At 35.7% G+C, this 19,630-nt stretch overlaps 1 protein-coding gene across 17 annotated transcripts in view; it reads right to left on the bottom strand.

The window, feature by feature from the left end:
- The window catches only part of eya4 (EYA transcriptional coactivator and phosphatase 4), a 288,462-nt gene that overhangs the window by 78,254 nt on the left and 190,578 nt on the right, over positions 1-19,630 (bottom strand). For 9 of the 17 annotated variants that reach the window (XM_039747739.1, XM_039747744.1, XM_039747746.1 and 6 more), the window contains 2 exons: positions 18,362-18,483; positions 575-658 (listed from right to left, as the gene is read on the bottom strand). In XM_039747739.1, coding sequence (XP_039603673.1) covers positions 575-658; positions 18,362-18,483 — 206 coding nt within the window. The remainder of the gene's footprint in view (positions 1-574; positions 659-18,361; positions 18,484-19,630) is intronic. The other 8 variants (XM_039747754.1, XM_039747748.1, XM_039747747.1 and 5 more) reach the window with 2 other exon arrangements.

Below are 19,630 nucleotides of genomic sequence, written 5' to 3'. Positions count from 1 at the left end.
TTTCACAGAGTGTTGATAAAGTGTATTTACAAGAATAACTCCCTGCTCAGTTCAGTGCTTGAGACTAAATGTTCATTGAGAAATGGGAGTGATGCTGAATGTAACTGCATGACAATCAAAAATAATTAGAAAGGGCTAATATGCAATGAACATTTGGTAAATGTATTTTAGTTTATACCACTGGTAAATTTATTTTAACTGATGTTAGTGAACGCTTTTCTGGACCATATGACTTTGTTTAATTACCTTTTTCACAATTATCAGCAACAAACTGACTGTTCTGTAATAGCCATTTTGTAATCAGTCCCTATTAGTCCAATGTCATGTACTTAAGATAACAATTTCTTCGTTGTACAGTAAACCTTCAAGGACACACTAAGGAAAACTGCTATAGTGTAGTATGGTAGCCTCTACCTTATTGTCAAGAAAAAATCTGGGCTCCAGGAATAGGGGCACACATTTCAAATCTTAAATCAACTAGTTATTATTGTAAAGTTCTTTACAAAAAGGAAACACACAGATGAAAATGCAGAACACTGCAGTCATAACACACATTCAAACACATGCATTGTACCATAGTTGTTCATACTTGATGCAGAAGATGAGGGGCTGCACCCCAGCAACCAATCTGCAGTATTAAGAATGGTCATATTTCCTCCTGAAGGTTGGGAAGGATATAGTTAACACAATACAAGTACATACCTCCACAAGTGTAAAAAACTACATTTTACTTACCATCACAATGAAACACAAAAGAAAAGGTTGTTACAAATAAAAAGTTAATACTGCACTAACCAAAACTATTTAAATAATTCATATTTAGTAATTTTTTATTGTTAATTTCTGATCAATCTGATTCAATAATATAATAGTCACAAAAGTTTCGACTATGTAACAAAACTTGAGGTTTGTGTTCCATATGTGATGCCTATGATGCTTCAGATCATAATCTAGCAATAAAAAATAAACAATGAAACTTGACAGCATCATGTGATAGAAATATGTAAAACTGTAGGTGGAAGGCACAGAGACTCAAGATTAACAATGCTGGAAGAATATACTGAGTTTGAAACAGATAAAAGAACAAAAACAAAAAAATGCATATTAATTATGATGGTTTGGAAACATGGGGAGATATTCAAAAAGAAATAAACAAAAGTATAAAATGCAGAAGCAAGAATACCTCACTGAATGATGAAATGATAAAAATGAACAGATAATTGAGAGATGGTAACAGAAAGCTTTAATCTTCAGACAAGGAAAAACAAATAACTAGCAAATAGAAAGGGCCTTTAAATGAAAAGTGACAAAGAATAATAAATTTGGGTCACCATGAAAAAGAGAAATGAAAGAATACTTTGTGGGAAAAAGTTAACTTAGAATTATAAAAGACAAAACATTGAGCAAATGAAGCATTCTTATTTTTGCACTTTGAAGGTCATGTCACATTAGACAATTTTTTCAGAGATTTTCAGTTGTAGCCTTCACTTTAGCTATAGTCTTCACTTAACTAATCTTAGCAAGATGGATGCTGTCATGGCATGATCCAGTGAAGCTGTTCCAATGATTCAATCACTCTGGTAAGATTATACTTGCGTGATTTTGCCTTCAGTCATAGGCACAGGCTGTGTGCATGAGAGCTGACAATCAATGAATGTTCATCTGGAAGTAAAATGCTTATAATGCAGGGACACAAAATAAGGAATTTGGGTGTTTTGGACCTCACAAATAGAAGAGACGCTCGGATATCTGATTTCTTGTGCATTATGTACCATGACAGAATGTAAAAAATAAAAAAAAGGGGCAAGAGATTGCGGCTGAACTCGCTGTACTTGATAATCCTTGTATAGCACCAGTTCCACCAGGCAGCATACTACTGGCTGTCAGAAAAAGGTGCTGGAAAGTCATCACGAAGATGCTAAATCTGACATGCCCGGCAATTGTAAGTCATGTATACAGTATTTATCATGGTGCAGCAACTGCAGTCAGCAAACGTGACATACTCAATAACTAGAAGCTGTGTAATGTGACATCAGCTTTATAACATATACAATACAAGATGAGTAAATAAGAATAGGGCAACGATTACAATGATCAATGTTGAATAACACTATGTACTGAAATATGAAGAAGCAATTATCACTAGAACTGCAATGAGGATTATAAAGGCATAGGGTCCATTGAATCAGAAACTGAACAAAGAAGAAAGAGCTGGTTTGAACAATACATAAGGTGGACATGGAGAAGCATGGGAGGAGGTGGTAAGACCATAACACAAGTACTGTACAACATATAAGCTGCAGTTGAAGAAAGGAGTATTTTGAACACCGTGGTATAGTGAATGAATGTTAGGAAAAGAGCTCAAGGGTTTAACCAAGGACATTATTGTTATTGTCCTAGCAGGACCAAATGCATTGATGAGCAAAGTTAATGATGGATTTCTATTTATTATTATAATGTATGTAGTCTCATTTTAAGTTTTGTTTATATGTACAATAAAGAATTGTCAGGTGGTGATGATTTCATTATTAATGTGCAAGCAGGTCACATAAGGGACGTCAATCAGTGCCAGCCTTTAAATTCAACCTTGAAGATAAGCTAATTTAGTCTACCATACTTTTACCAGACTGCAGGTATGTTGTTAGTTAGTTGCTAAAATAATAAGTGCTTGGCAGTCATTATGATTTTTTACTCAACTTAGTTATCTGTATTTAGTAAAGTGCATTATTAACACACATGTTTAAGTACAGAGATTAAAAACAAAAGGCACCTCAATTTAATGAAAAATGAAGCAATAATGATGTGTTCTTGACCTAGGCCTGTTTTATCATGAATATTTTAAAAGGGTATGACAAATTCAGTGTCACCCAATAATACAGTACAATGCATTATGAAACATCCAACTTACTGTGCTAAACAAAGATGCTATCTTTTAAACTTATGTAATAAAAAACAGAACATCAGTAGGCACTACCTTGTATTACGTATCTCAAACAATTACCTTTCCTGGCCAGAAAACCAAAATAATGGAAAGACAGCTTTGGGCATTGACCTCAAAATGTTAGTCTCCTGGCAGGCACCAGTTTTATTGCACCATTGTTCTACTTTTCTGCTACCACAGTTGTACAGAATGGTTATCTAAGTTACCATAACCTTTCAGTCAGCTTGAACCAGTCTGGCCATTCTCCTCCAATCATCTTTATCAACAAGGTGTTTCTGTTTGCAGGATTACCACTTACTTGATGTTTTTTGTTTTACAAACTATTGTGAATAAACTCTTAGAGACTCTTGTCTGTGAAAATTCCAGACGATCAACAGTTTCAGAAATACTCAGCCAGCCCATCTGGCACAATCATCTGGCAACGATCATGACACATTCAAAATCACTGAGATTACAGTATATCTTGTCCTCATTCTGGTGTTTGATGCCAATATTAACTGAAACACCTGACCTGTTCTGCATGATTTTACTTCTAGTACTGCTTCCACTTGATTGACTGATGATGTAATTGCATGGATAAGCAGATGTACAGGTGTTCTTAGGCATTTGCTTAGTGAATGTAGTTTAAACTTCTGCAAAAAGGAAATGACCTACACTGACTCCCAAAGAATGAGTCTGTACTAACGACTACACTGGGACAGTGAAAAACTACAAGAGTAAACAAAATGGAAAGTGGTGCATTCGCATTCAGTGATCAACTTTATCTGCCAATGCTTGATGCTCTCATTTCATGTATAGGAGGTTTTCTGATGAGTTTGTGAAAATGGCACAGACTTGTAGTAAATGATTTGAGGGTTAATGTGGACAGAGGCCGTGCATCTGTTCTTGTTCTCTTAGACTTGGAGGAACAATTTGACACCACAGACCACAGTACTTTTATAAATCTCCTTACACAATAGGTAGGCTTTTCCAGCAGCATCTTAAATTGGTTTCAGTCTTACATAACAGGTAGAAAGTTCTTTGGTAGTTGGGGTGATTGCAATGCATTGCATGCATTGGAGATCCATGATATTATAAAAGGTGTACCACAAGGATCTATTCTGGGTCCGTTTCTTTTTTTAATCTACATGCTTCCATTGGGTCAGACTATCTCAAAGTACAAGGTGAATTACCACAACTATGCTGATGACACACAGCTGTATTTATTGATAGTTTTTGCCTGATGACTAGATTACTGTAATGTATTCCGAACAGGACGCCCTAAGAAAAACATCAATTAGTGCTGCAATTAGTGCAAAATGCAGCAGCCAGAATCTTAACTGGAAAAAGAAAATTTCAGCACATCTCTGCAGTTTCCGCATCATTGCATTGGTTTCCCGTGTCATTCAGAATCAACTTTTAAATACTACTAATGGTTTACAAAGCCTTAAATAATTTTGCCCCGTCCTATATTTTGGAATGTCTGTCCCCCTACACTCTAAGTCGTAACCTTAGATCTTCTAATGGTGATTTACTTATAATTCCAAGCGCTTTTATGCTGTTATGCACCTAAAATCTGTAAAAAATAAAAATTTGCCAAAAATAATGTGAAACATTTTTAAAAAACTGCTAAAAATTCATTATTTTAATTTAGCTTTATCGTAGCTACATTGTAGTTATACTTCTAATAGACTATATGGGCACAGAAATTATCATATTCTTCAGGGATTTGCTATCTTTACTAATCTCATCTGGCTTTTCTGGTTCTTGATCGCCACTACCACCTGATCAAGGCACTATGCAGCCACCTGTGATGATGGAATGAAAGCAGCTGCCCCAGCTGTCCACGAGACTGACTTCTTCAGATCCTCTCATATGCATCTTGGGAGCAAACAGGAATTAATTAAGAACATTTATGTTAAGTAGAATGCCCAGTGGGGACTGGGCGGTCTTTTGGCTTTGGAACCCCTGTAGATTTTGTTTTTTTCTCTAGCCTAACTAGAGGAAACAAGTTAGACGGAGAACTGCTGGCTCCTTTGCCATTTACATCTTATTGCTAACTAGCAAAATACCCGCGCTTCGCAGCGGAGAAGTAGTGTGTTAAAGAAGCAATGAAAAGAAAAGGAAACATTTTGAAAATAACGTAACCTGATTGTCAATGTAATTGTTTTGTCACTGTTGTGAGTGATGAGTGTTGTTGTCATATATATATATATATATATATATATATATATATATATATATATATATATATATATATATATACACACATATACATACATACACACACATATATACACACAAATACATATATATATATATACATACATACACACACACATATATAAACATATATATACATATACATACATATCTACATATATACACACACAGCTATTTAGTATCAGTGCAATACGCTGTTTGTTAAAACGGTTGACTCCGCTCTTACGTGCAATAAAAATCAAATCATTCAGTTGTGTTTGCTCATATGTCATTTTAGAGCTGGACGCCTGGCATCTTTTTGGCCACAAGTTCGTTTCTGTTTGGTGTGAGGTTCTGTGTTGTGGAGATTCTCAGGATGGATTGCAGGTGCTCATCAGTGAGGCGACTCCTGTGTGCTGTTTTGTTAGTCTTTATCACTGAGAAGAGCTTCTCACACAGATATGTGCTACCAAACATGCACAAGGTTCGAGCCGCATGTAGACGGACTTTTTTTGTTCTTCAAAGTCACCAAAGCGCCGTGCAAACTCAGTGCGCAATAACTCTAGTAAGCGGTAAGTGTTCGGCAAGGCAGCTGAAGCGCTGCATTATGGGATCTGTAGTTTATTGTGTTACCAGCGCTTCATATACCCGGCTTTAATAACAATAATACAGTATATAAAATGATCTCGGGCGGATATAATTACGCCGGTCCGGATGTGGCCCGCGCCCTTGAGTTTGACACATATGGACTAAATAGAACTTGAAAAGATATATTTTTCAAATGTGATCGCGCAATTCAGATAGAGTTGACGCAAGACTACAGCCTGCATGCCTCAATGAGTCATCCTCTCCTCGCTCTTACTTTTTTACCGTTCATCTAATGAATACACTGAGTATGGCTTTACCAAAACAATCATTGATGGCGAATAAAGTATCCATTATTCGAGTATGTAGAGCGGGATATATATATATACATATATATATACCCGCGATCGCAGCGGAGAAGTAGTGTGTTAAAAAAGGTAGAAAAAGAAAAGGGAACATTTTAAAAATAACGTAACATGACTGTCAATATACAGTATTTGTTTTGTGAGTGTTACTGAGTGTTGCTGTCATCAAGGATTTGATTATCATTATTTCTTTCAATCAGGTTCGTATTTGTAGGATGTGTTGTGTTCAAGTTACATTCCGTGTTTGTCAATCGTTGTAAAGATGACAGGTTTCATTCATCGATTCGTTTCTTACTGCATCAATAAACAGCTCGTCTTCTTCTTTATCTGAGACCTGACACACTGCATGCACGGGTTTTTTACACTGTCTTCCTTTAGCGGGACATTGACTTTTTCCACCGTGTGCTTTGTTTCCACAGTAGCTGCATTTATGAATATGCTTATCAGACGCTTCATATTTTTTGCTGCCTTTTCAATTGTGTAATTCGGTTTTTGTTCAGCGCTCTTTGGAACTGTTACTTTTTATCTGTGCACTGCGTCAGTTCACGTGAGCCACTCGGTGTACTTGCATCGAAGGTTCCCAGCTGTGCTGGTGCCATCTTGTGCTATGTCCATAGCTTTATTTAATGTTACCTTAGTCCTGGCACTTAAAACTTTCTCTCGCAGTTTCGCTGAGTTTGTGTCAAACACCACCCTGACCATCTCATCTTCCTCTCCATAAGCACAGTCCTTCACCCGTGAATATTTACGCGTGGCAGTTTGCTATTGGATTGCCGCTGACGGACGGCCTTATATGGGCAGGCACTAAATTACAAACGCCAGCGCAGCCTGTCTATGAACTTAATTTAAAGTGTAGGTTTACATCGTGCTTTGTTTCCGAAGTAGCAGAACTCATGAATATGGTTGTATATGTCACTCGCTCGCTTCTTATTGTTTCGCTGCCTTCTCAATTATATAATGCATGTTTTCTTGAGCGCTTTTTTGAGGTCTTCCTGGTTTTCTATGTACTGCGTGATTACGTGGGAGGCGTGATGATGTCACACGAAACTCCGCCCCATGGCGTTGAAGCTCATCTCCATTACAGTAAATGGAGAAAAACTGCTTCCAGTTATGACCATTACGCGTAGAATTTCGATATAAAACCTGCCCAACTTTTGTAAGGAAGCTGTAAGGAATGAACCTGCCAAATTTCAGCCTTCCACCCACACGGGAAGTTGGAGAATTAGTGATGAGTGAGTGAGTGAGTGAGGGCTTTGCCTTTTATTAGTATAGATAAGGAGCAATTAAAAACAGTAAATGCAGCTGATTATGACTGAAATAAGCAATTAACACTAGAATCCTGAAGCTTACGATTTTTTCATTGCCCCTGACATCCTTAAATTTTCTTGACATACACCAAGTAGCTCGTAGCTCCTTATCACTGCGCTAACAGCCTGCCATTGTTTTGCAAATATGTGGATTAGCAGAATGCAGCCTGCTATAGCCCCATCCCCCATTCAGTCAGATGAAGGCATCGCCCTGTTGCTATCCTCATAGTTCAAAGTCTGTGTTGAAATGTTTACCTGGCGATACATTTGTAAGAAATTGCATAGATAATGAAATATCATGATTTGAAATACATACATTTAATGTGTGTTCCGTGTCTACAACGATCTGTGTAAAAATAAAATGACAGAGGAAATGCAAGGCAAGAAATGCTGAAAACACGACTAAAATAGAAAATGTTTTCATATGTTATAGTAATAATGACATAATTTTGACATGAACTGTGGGATGTGTGAAGCCCAAATATCCAAGATATTTCATAAAAGGTAACAAAACAAGTATGCTTTTATTCAAGAATAAAACCAAAGAAAAAGAAATTGCTTAATTGACATGTTGCTGAAGCCCAACTATCAGTCGGTACAAAATAAAAGACACTTGCATATTTATGTGCTGCAGGGCTTAACGAGCCTCTGTGGGCTGGAATGCAGCCACACCCGGAAGTGCAGCCTAATTAGGCCAATTACCACCTAGAGCGCTTCCGGGAGTGCTACAAAAAGAGCCTGCAGCCACTACTCAAGAGCCAGAACCGGGAGGAAGAGGACGAGGTTGCCTGGGGCCACCGCCAGAGGAGAAGTGTTTTGTGTGGCTTTTGGGGCTGTGTATTGCCTGTGGGGTTTATGGGGAAGATGTCCCCACAGGTGAAGAAAAATAAAAGTCTTTGTGCTTTGACGTGTGCCTCTGGGTCAGTCTGTGCTGGGTGGGGCGCAATAATGCGCCTTTTTATTACACCCTATACAATTCCAGACACCTTACTCCCAGCTCTGAGAATTTTGCATCTGACTTGACTTCAATTGCCTCAGTGGAGGATGGGATAAGCAGGTTGCTTGTGCTGACTGACACATTTGCAAAACAAAGACACTGCTGAAGAGGAGCATGGGAATTTAAGGTGGCATTATGAATATTTTCATAGGCTTCAGGAATTCTATTGTTAAGGGTTCTGAGCCATAACAAGTGGGACCATTAAAATCAAGCATCAAAATGTCACTTGAGCAATGTGCTTCATCAGCAGTAATTGACTTTTGATTAAGAAACTGGGTTGGAACAAAAACCTGCAGCCACTGTGACCCTCCAGGACTGAAATTGCCCACCTCTCTATTTATGGATGCTAGTCTTCTACTTGATATTTATCTGTTTTTAAGATTTTTCAGATTAATTTGATCTCATTTCTTTTCTTTCTTTGTTACTTATTCTTTAATATTATTGCCTAATCTTATTTGTTTCTCTTTTCTTGTAACTTTCTCTTTGACATTTTTTAAAGCACTTTGAGCTACACTGTGTGTATGAAAATGTGGTATCTAAATAAATGCTGTAGTTGTTAATGTGACTGCATATTAAGATGCAACAGAAATGTCAATAGTTCACTTTTGGAAAATTATCCAGGCCCACTCAAAATTAACCATCACCTAATTGTTGCTAATGTGGGGCTTTTTGTCTATTCAACATCATTCTACCATGCAATTTTAGGCCATTTCCTAAAATTGAATTGGACCTAACAGCAAGTTTGGGCCCAGATAAAATTGTGGGCTTCTAAGCAAACCGAAAGAAATAGTCTTGAGTAAGGTAAGTCTTAACCTTCTTATGCACTATGGTTTTGTCTGTGTTTTTAAGCTTATAAAGCAGACTACATATTGGATGACTAATGTTATGCTGCTGTGTTATGTCCTTTGCATACTATACTTAAAAAGTGAAATTTCACCTATGGGGGAATCAACTGAAGTTTTTTAACTTTTGGATTCGTAATCTCAGACACTATACTAATTGCTACACAAAACTATAAAACAAAACATCTCTGATCTGGTATGTAATGCTTTCTGGAAGGCAAACCCAAGCAAAACTGCAATGCAACCTAATAATGCAATCACTAAATGGTGGATCTACAAACACACACTTTAAAATAAACTTTAAATAAAGTTATAGTAACTTGCGCTTAAATTATTAACACATGTCCATGTATTAACATGAATATTGATTCTTGTTGTACAAAAACCCTAAACAATGCAGGAAAAATAACTCCCATGGAGCAAAACAAAATTATGAACTGACTCAAAAAATGCCAAGTGGTGTGTTTAAAGATATTGTTAGATTATTTAAAGATATGGCAAATCTCAAAATATGTTTTTATGCTTTATTCAAATTTTAAAATGCAAATAGATATATTTTTAAAATTATTTTTGGATAAAAATGTCAGAAGGCAAACTACATAAATAAATAAATACACATGATGGTAAGAGAATCAAATAATCGTTATGAATGCACAAAAATATTCCAACAATACATAGCTTTAATAAACCAACACTGCAGGAAGGGATGAACAATGGCAGAATACAAAGTATCATAATAAACTGAACACAAATAAAAACCCTGCTGTCCCTCTCCAAACCACCTTGCTAAAGACCTTTTCTCCATTCAAAGCCAATATTTTGGAAATTACATTTAAGCTTTTTGCATAAGTTCCAGTTTAAGTTCAAGCCCATGAACTGACTCACAGTTCTGGACTCAATTACTCCTTTCTGGCTACCCATGAAATTCTTTCACATCTGATCTCGGTTTAGCCTGGGCTAACAAGGCAACTCTTTTGTTGTCTGTCCTTTTATATCTCAATTTATCACAATTTTGCACTATGTCTTGATCTACCCCTTATGCAATCAAGCCATGGAGACACTTACACCAGAGAAAAAACACTTGCCAGTTGAATGACTTTTTATTTATAGGGCTCATTGATAATCGATAACAAATTTTCATTTATCCAGTGAGAGATAGTACTATTGATATTTAAGTTGCTTCAGTAAAATACTAACTCTGGGTTTTAAATATTTATTCAATCAATATTTTTTAACAAATCTTAGTTCTGTGTATTATATATATTATATATTTTAAGTTTTCTTATGCATTTGAAATCCACCTATGCACTAATTTTAGGAAATGTGATTCTAAAAACATTAATTAATTTTCACTGTTATATAGACAGCATTTAATGTACTGATTAATAAAACTTTCTTTGTGTGTTTTTAATTAATAAAGTGAGTTAGTTAAAAAATTGAATACATAATACCCAATTTTAAATACAGAAAAAATAGAAAAACTGTAAGTGGGAGGAAATACAGGGTGGCGCATGGAAATGAAAAATTTTCAACTGATGTTCAATGCACAAATAAACACATTACAAAATACATTTAATGATGAAATGTATTGTACAGCATATGCAATTAATGATAGTAATCAATATTCATTCAATATTCATTTTATGATTTGAAGAAAACATAATTAAGGTGTTGTCCATTTCTCCGTACACATTCTGATAGCCTGTTGTGGAAATTCTGCATTGCTTGACGTAACATGTCAAGAGGAATACCAGCGATTTCCTCTTCAATCCTCCTTTTTAATTCAGCAATGGTTGCAGGACGTGTGTGGTACACTTGGCTTTCAAGATGTCCCCACAGAAAAAAATCACAAGCTGTGAGATCTTGGATATCATGGAATGTCCCCGTTGCATGAAATGATGCACCTCCCAAACAATCGTCAAATAGCTGCCATCGATTGTCTGGCAGTATTCGAAGTGGCTCCACCTGGGGACCTTTTTTTTTACAGCTAAAACCTTTTCACGCACCCATGTTGTAATCACATGAGCAGATGGGACATGATCATGACAGCGTAACTGGTAATGAAGCCAAAATTCCCTTTGCGCAGCAGTCACACTATCACCATTCTTATAAAAGGCTTTCACAGTGAACACTCATTGCACACCACTCCACTGCTCCTACATAATTAACGGCAAGGGGTTGTAAACGAGGTTGCATTGGTCCCAAACAACTGGTGAAGCCCCAAGATCACTAACACCTAGTTTCAAAACTTTCCGTTTTCCTTCATTACCCTATACAATACACTGTCCATTTTTTATTTAAAGAACCTGAATATTAGTTTTCAACCAAATCAGCATGAGACTTTAGAAATACCTTTGACAATAGTCTATCATTTAGTACTCAGTTTACTGCACTATCACACAGCCTGCGTGATAATACTACAGTATGCCTTGGCCTTCTGTGTAGTCATTATGAATGATGTCAGCTGAATCCCACCTTTAGCATGATGATTAGTGTGTGTGTAATTTTTATGTGTATGTGTGTCTCTATTTTAAAAAGCAATTTTGCAAAAATGTAGGTCAAATACAAGTAAAGAAGAACAACAAGAATAAGAAGAAAATTCAGAAATTGAAGGACAACAACTGAAGTTTTCCCCTGCTTTCAATAAAGCAATGACTGATTCAGAAACTTTAAAGTGATATTTAGATATAAACACCAGGGGCCTTATGTATAAATGGTGCATATGCACAGAAATGTTGCGTAAGAAATTTTCCATGTTCAAATCGCGATTTATAAAACCTACACTTGGTGTAAAGCCACGCACTTTTCCACGGTACCTCATACCTTGTCATACGCAAGTTCTCCACTCGGTTTTGCAAACTGGCGGCTCCCAGCGTCAAAGCAATGCTGTTCCTGTGTGGTTACTCCTTATTTTCCTGACGCAGCTTTATAAACTAACCGCATATTGTTTATTAGTGTAATGCATCTGATTGTAATTAATTTGTAACAATATAATGGTCCAGGGAATAGCCATAGTATACCAAATACCATAACTGCTTTAGCGTTGTTACTCTAACTGCACCTTCTTCTTCTTTCCGCTGCTCCCGTTAGGAGTTGCCACAGCGGATCATCTTTTTCCATATTACTCTCACTGCACCACTCGGAGTATTTATATCACTGTATCTGAGTGTGAATCACAGCAGCAGCTGATCGGAAAGAGAATTATCAGTATACGGCATTAAGCACACGCTGTCTCGGCCATGGCAAAACGTTTCTCGCAGTTCAGAAACAGTTTCATCCCAAGAACTATAAATGCACTCAATCAAGCGCTCCTTGTAGAACTGTTTGTACTTATAAGTACAATTACCTCACTGTAAACTTGCACTACAGTTATAATATTACACAACATGCGCCACTTTATAAAGCGCGTATTGACATATGATGACGATATCATTTTTAAGATGAAATGCTGCAAAATATGTTTATTATATTTTACAGATAAAACTTTAACTTCATTTAAATAATCTAAATTCTTCACTGGTACTGCCGTGAAGGATAGAATAATTAAACATGTACTACGAAGATATTTCAATGTTCCTTTAACGTTTTGAAGAATCGGCGCTCTAAGATTACAAATGACTTAACGTCTATTACAGAGCTGATTGTGTGGCGATCCACCATGCATAAGATAACATATTGACATTGGACTTTTTCTATTGGACATAGAGCTGCCCCTGAGTACTGCAGCAATAAATAATTTCATCGAAGGTCGCACACAATCACTGCGCCGTGAAACTCATGTTTAAGAACGTGCTTTAACTCCTATCATCATAAAAATGATATCACGTATACATCTCAGTATTTTAGTTATTCAGAGAGCTGTAATATCACGAATGTAATGGATTCTGTGTCCAGTTGGAGGAAGAGAGCCGGTTTAAGAAGCAAGTAGTGATTCACACACATGGAGCACATAGAAGGTCAAATACAAAACAAAGCATTTAACGTGCTACTTTAATTACGATGTGATTTGAGAAACTGGTTAATTAAACGATTTTAAGATGAAGGTTATGATGTTCTACTTTAATGACAAAATAAATTACGTGATTAAAGTGGAAATGTTGAAATTGAAGTTGACATTTCGTGCTTTTTCCCCACTGTATGCCTTTTTTTCTCTGTACCCTAATAAGCTTTCATATGACACTCAGACAGTGGGCTACAACTCGCCTTTTCACGGCGACTTTGATATGTGACTTCTTTTTTATTTCTGGCACTGTGCGATTTTGTGAACGTGAGCTTTCAAGTTTTTCCAACCCGCTATGTCACTCGATCAACTTCCTTTTGTTGATTATACCACGGTTTATTTGAACAAATCGTATGTTTTTCCTTTGCCTCCACTCGGTATTTGCTGAAATTCTTATATTTTCCCCTGTGCTTTTCCCATTGTCTTTTCACAGAAGGCTGAGCTTAAGGGCGATTTATATTGATTTGCATATTCAAAGAGGTGTAATTCTGGGAAGAGTTGGGGTGTTACATAAAGCGCGTGCACGAGTGTTACTTTTCACGCTGATCGGGATTTATGTAGTGGAAGAACGTGGAAGTTGGAGTATGCACAGATTCCTGCATCTGGATTTTTCTGTGCGTAAGCACATTTCGGCTTTTGTGCTTACGCCATGTTATAGTGCGAGTTCTACGCACGGCGTTAGCAACAGTCCAGGGGCCTCATGTATAAGTGGACTCCATGAAATGGAAAAAGAGATTTAAAAAAATAGAAGTAAAAGAGACTCAGCAGATGAAATAAATGTTTTTTGGGGGGGCTTAGAACAATTTTTTTCTAGAAAACAATTTTAATGTGTTATAATAATTTTATATTTCAAAATTTTATATTATCACAAATTTATTACAAAAACACTATGTTTGCTTAAGAGAAAACACTAAACAATATTTTTAAAAACAAGATTTTACATCTTATACAATATTAGACTTTTTTCCTGCATTTAACACTTTTTTTTAGAGAATCTGTAGAAAATGCGTAAAGGTTTTTCACTTTATAGGGGAAAGATTAAGGCATTACCTTACAATGCATTGTAATCATTTAGAAGGGACTGATAATGTTTCACAGCACAAGTGCCACCAAACCTATAGTGAGGGAAGCTGCAGTTGTGATCATGAATAAGCTTTTCTGGTTCTCATTTGTTACAGATAAAATCAAAGTTAACAAATATATTAAAGACCCTACAATGATTAAATCAGGATGGTTATACACTGTTAAGGTGTTAAGAGAAATGAAACAGTTATCTGAAATTAAATAAATTGGAACAATTTAACTGTTAGGGAAACAATTTTGATTTACATTATTTGTGAAAAACAGAGTCAGTCTTTGATTCGGAAACCCCTTGATAAACAATAGTATATTGGAAAAGCTTCTGTTCCTTTCCATCACAGTGGTAACTCAGTCAATTTTGAAGTTGTTTTCGGGATGTCAAATTTGGTCATAAATCAAAGAATAAAGCAGCATAGGATGCTGTGTTATCTGAGTAGGAACATGTGAAAGTAATGGTTAACTCAGGTAGACCCTGTATTACTGCAGTCAGGGCTGGATTAAGGCCTTCAGAAATTAAGCAAAAATAAACTATAAAATACATTAAAAGTACATAAAAGTAAAGCAAAATGTACATGTTTGCTGAAATTAAAATTGTAGATGTTCATGTTGCTAATTCCTGGTTAATTTAATTGAAGGTGACTTGTTCCACGCACAAGAAAGAAAATGAATCAAGTCTTCTTGACACACTGTTTTTCACTGAGGGATTTTTAATTCTTTTCAGATGAGAAAAAGAGTGGTCTGCTCTAGTAATCATAAATGTTAAAAATAACTGCAAACTGCACACTTGGCAATACACATCATATCCTGTCTTTCACCATGGTATCGGGAAGATCAATCTGACTGAATTACTTTTTTCTCTATTTAATTAAGTTAAAATGAGCAAACAATGTAACTGCTGTAATTGTCCACAGTTACTCTTGTTCAAAACAACACACAAATCAACTAGGCTTTAGGAAACTTGTGAAAACTAGACATATTGCTTAAAATATAGTCTTAAAAAACTCAAATGCTTTTTGGGTGTCCTTCTGTCCTGGTGCTCAAACTTTTTGTTAATGACACTCTGTGCTTCTCATTTGTGAAAATGAAGCTGATTTTATGCTAGGTAGATGGGTCACATCTCTGAATGTCTTATGTAAAATCATTATGGAATTTCTATGCTTCCTTGCAGTGTTAGTGTGAGGGGCGTCTCTAGATGGATTTTCATGAGAAACTTAGTTTACATTTATTGTGTCCATGTCGATTAAACTGCAATTTTCTATAAAAGATGGGTACACGCACATCATATATCCGACAAAATGATGCAGATAACACATCTCCCATTTTATTTAACACTTTATTTTGCAACTGTTATTTCAAATAATCAATATATATTTCTTAAGTTAACACAGTGAACATTTATACATATATACGTAATTGCAGTAAAAAATATAATTTAATATAAGATGTTAATAACATGAAAATATATATGGCCTAATAGTTGAATTAGGAGAGTATGAGAGTGTTACGTTGTTTTATTTTATATAAATATCTGAAAAATAAATGTCTTTTTGGTAAAGTAGTAGCAAAAACGTAATCTACAGTATTTAAAACTTATGTTTAAGTTATATAACACACTAGTGAGGTCTCATTTGGAGCACTGTGTATAGTTTTGGTCTCCATATAACTAAAAAGATGTAACACCGCAAGTGAAAGTGTAGAGAAGAACAGCTAGGCTGATTCCTAGACAGGGAGTTATAAGCTGCAAGGAGAGATTAAAAGACTTAAAACCATTTTTGTTTAAGACAACTGCGATTAAGAGGTGACATGATGCAAGCATTTAAAATTATGAAGGGAATTAGAACAGTGGGTCATAGATGTTACTTTAAACAAATTCTTCAACAAGAAAACAGGGACATAGCTGGAATCTTGTTAAGGGCATATATTGCACAAGTTTTCTTCTCACAATGAACCACAGACACATGGAATAAATTACCAAGTAGTGGTATAGAGCAGGACTTTGGGGACCTTCAAATCTCAACTTGATATTATTTTAGAGCAACTAGGTGAATAGGATTGGTGAGCTTGTTGGGCTGATTTGCCTGTATCTGTTACAACTGCACAAATGTTTTAACGTTCTAAAAACAAGAAATCTTTCAAAGCAAATCATTCGGAATCTATTCATCAAAGCAAAGTTTGGCTGTCATAATATACCTTTGGAATTCTCACCAATAATCCCTATGTGAGATAATAATGACTGCTCCAGCTATGTTTGGCCAAAGGTAGAAGTAATAAAATATGGATTAATTGATTTTATCCTTAATGGGTTTCCCTTTTCTTTCTCCTGTTGCCAAAAATACAATAAATTTCAAGTGACAAACAGCCCATAGGAGACAGCAGTAATACATGACTGCTAAAATAAAGTCAAAGTAAAAAAAGTATTAAAAAAGGTCACCTGGCATTGAGTTTAATGATGTTTCATTAAATGAATGTTGAGAAGCTATCTTGGCAAGGTGATTACATCTACACTGTACTGGTAAAATCATTTACTATTTTTTATTAAATAAAGTTATTTGATGCATATTATAGTTGTCAGATTTCATCTTCATCTAATAGATTTTCTATCAGAAACACACATTGTTCATTCTTTCTGTGTGTCTTGAAAACACCCTAATGTAACAATTGAAGCATTTGATAAAATGATTCCAGGTGTGTCAGAACCTAACAATAAGAACAGCAGTGTAAGTGTGGAGGCAAAGCTAATTGCTAACAAGAAGTTAAAATTCATTGGGTTATTCTGTGCAATAAGGTTTAAAGATGATAATGCAATTAGTCACGCTTCTTTTAATATTAGGTGTGTTTAAATGTTATTTATATTCTAAAAGCATGCTTACAATCTACATAAACCTTTTAAAAGTAGAATATTAAACATTAAAAGTGGGCAGCACAATTGGGAAGTAGAAAACATTGCTATGCCATGGATATAGTGTCCTGGGTTTTATCCATTGTCTGTGTGGAGTTTGCATATTCTTCTTGTGTGTGTGGATCTTACACAAGGTATTCTACCTCTTCATGCCCCCACCTTAAATTTACAAAAATATTCTGTTTAGGTTGACTGGCAAATTTTCAAATTGGCCCTGTGCAGGTGTGGAAGTGAGTAGAGCTGTGATCAACGGGTGCCCTCTCAAGAGCCATTCCCTGCCTTGCACATAGTGCTGCTGGGGTAGGTTTTGGCCTCTTGCAAACTTGAATTGATTAATCAGGTTTAAAATTGTTACGTTATTGAATATTGGGTGTTAAAAGTTCCACTGAACAGTGTCATTTCCAGGCAGAGGAGTAGCTTCAGTGACAGACTTTTGTCACTGTCTTGCTCCACTGACAGACTGAGGAGATCATTCCTCCCCCACACTATGCGACTCTTCAATTCCACCCGGGGGAGTAAATGCTAACATTACTCAAATTTATTGTCTGCTTTTACATGAATTTTTATCACTATATAATTTAATATTGTTTTTGTATCAGTATACTGCTGCTGGATTATGTGAATTTGCCCTTGGGATTAATAAAGTATCTATCTATCTATCTATCTATCTATCTATCTATCTATCTATCTATCTATCTACAGTATCTATCTAAAAGTTTACTTTTAAGTGCAAAACTTTTTGGTTTGGATTTCAAAAGCTAAATTTAGCCATACAGGTTAAATACTGTATCAATAGATGAAGTGAGACAATTATACAATATATTATTGAGATGTACATATGAACTAAACCGAAAACATCACAAATATTTACTACTTATATGCTTGCTAATCCACTTTTATCACTCGAGTTTATTCTTGCTAGGAGGCTTTAATCACTGCTATTAAAAAACGCATACTGTATACCACTTTATGACAGCAAACATTAAGTTACACCATTTAATATTATTATATACCACAAACACCTTGCAAAATTTATAACAGCTACACAATGCATACAGTTTAACTTCAGTATATTTGTTGATGACAATAAAATTACAGTAATTATAAAATATTAACATATGCATTTGCTAGATATATATGAATGAACAAAAATGTATAACTTACCACCTGTTCCATTTGATGTGATTGGAGAGTTGGAGAGATTCGACTTATCCAGTTTGGAACCAGGTGTATCACTGTTGCCTACTCGATTATTAGGACTTGCTAAGTCCTGCATGTCCATAGACCTGTTGAAAAAAAATATTTAAGATATAATTTGTGTCTCTTATTAACATTTTTACATTTTCCATGGATTATGAAGACAATGTCAGGTTTAGTACAAGAATTACTCTTTTCTACACATTAATCTTCATAATTTAAATCTGAATTTATTCAAATGATATAGCATTGCATGTATATTACTAATAATCTAAGATGAAATCTACTAAATCACAATATCAACTACTGTAGCACCACAAAAAAGATCAAACTATAATATAGCATTCTCTTCAATGTAATTTTGAATGTTAAATGTACACTGTATCATCTAAAATATAGCCTATACAGTACATTAGCCACTTTTTGAATACATTCTTAAAATTACTAACTGATGCAATGCCTTTTTAGATTTCTGGGATTTCAAACACTAACAGCCCCAGAAAAGAGGTAATAATTGTTAAGGCGATAGATAAAATATAGTAGCCAACAGGAATAGTAATATAAACAATAAGCACGGGCTACACACGACACGAACACGACTAGGAGCACACGCTGATACAGCACATTGCTGCACCCACCACATGACAAACAAACTCTGGATCCCATATTGGGACCAGAGTGTAGCCATGCAACAGGTGACACCTCAGCACCACACAAATTCAGATGGAATGCAACCACTGTGAGGTTTTTTTGCAGTGGCTGGAGTGCCAATTCTGCCACCATTGCCCAAGTTTTCCCTGCAGGTTGGTGGGCCTACATGCAGGGCTGGATGCTGATTAACATAATACCCAGGACAATGACATTATACATAGTACATAAAATATCTTGACTTGGTAAGAAACTCTTAGCAGAGGAGAGAGGAGAACTGAGCAAATGGCTGCTCAGGAACAATGGTTACTGAACCACATGTGCAGTACACAAAATACTTGTAACAAAGCACTTTTCATAGAATATAATGCCTCAAATCCATTATACTACCAATTGCAAGTTTCCCTTTGGCTGATGTTTGAATAATATAACAGCTTACATTTCTTAAGAGGCCATTCATTCCATGTGCATTAACTTTTCTCAACAGACTGATTTACAGTAATATAATGTTCTTGTTTAGAGTGGATTGCTGGATCACTTTCTTTCTTATTCTGCTATCAAAAAATCAACTCATAGGTCACATATTTG

Source organism: Polypterus senegalus, chromosome 3, assembly GCF_016835505.1.
Source record: "Polypterus senegalus isolate Bchr_013 chromosome 3, ASM1683550v1, whole genome shotgun sequence".
NCBI lineage: Eukaryota > Metazoa > Chordata > Cladistia > Polypteriformes > Polypteridae > Polypterus > Polypterus senegalus.
This window is presented reverse-complemented; position numbering and strand designations above follow the sequence as displayed.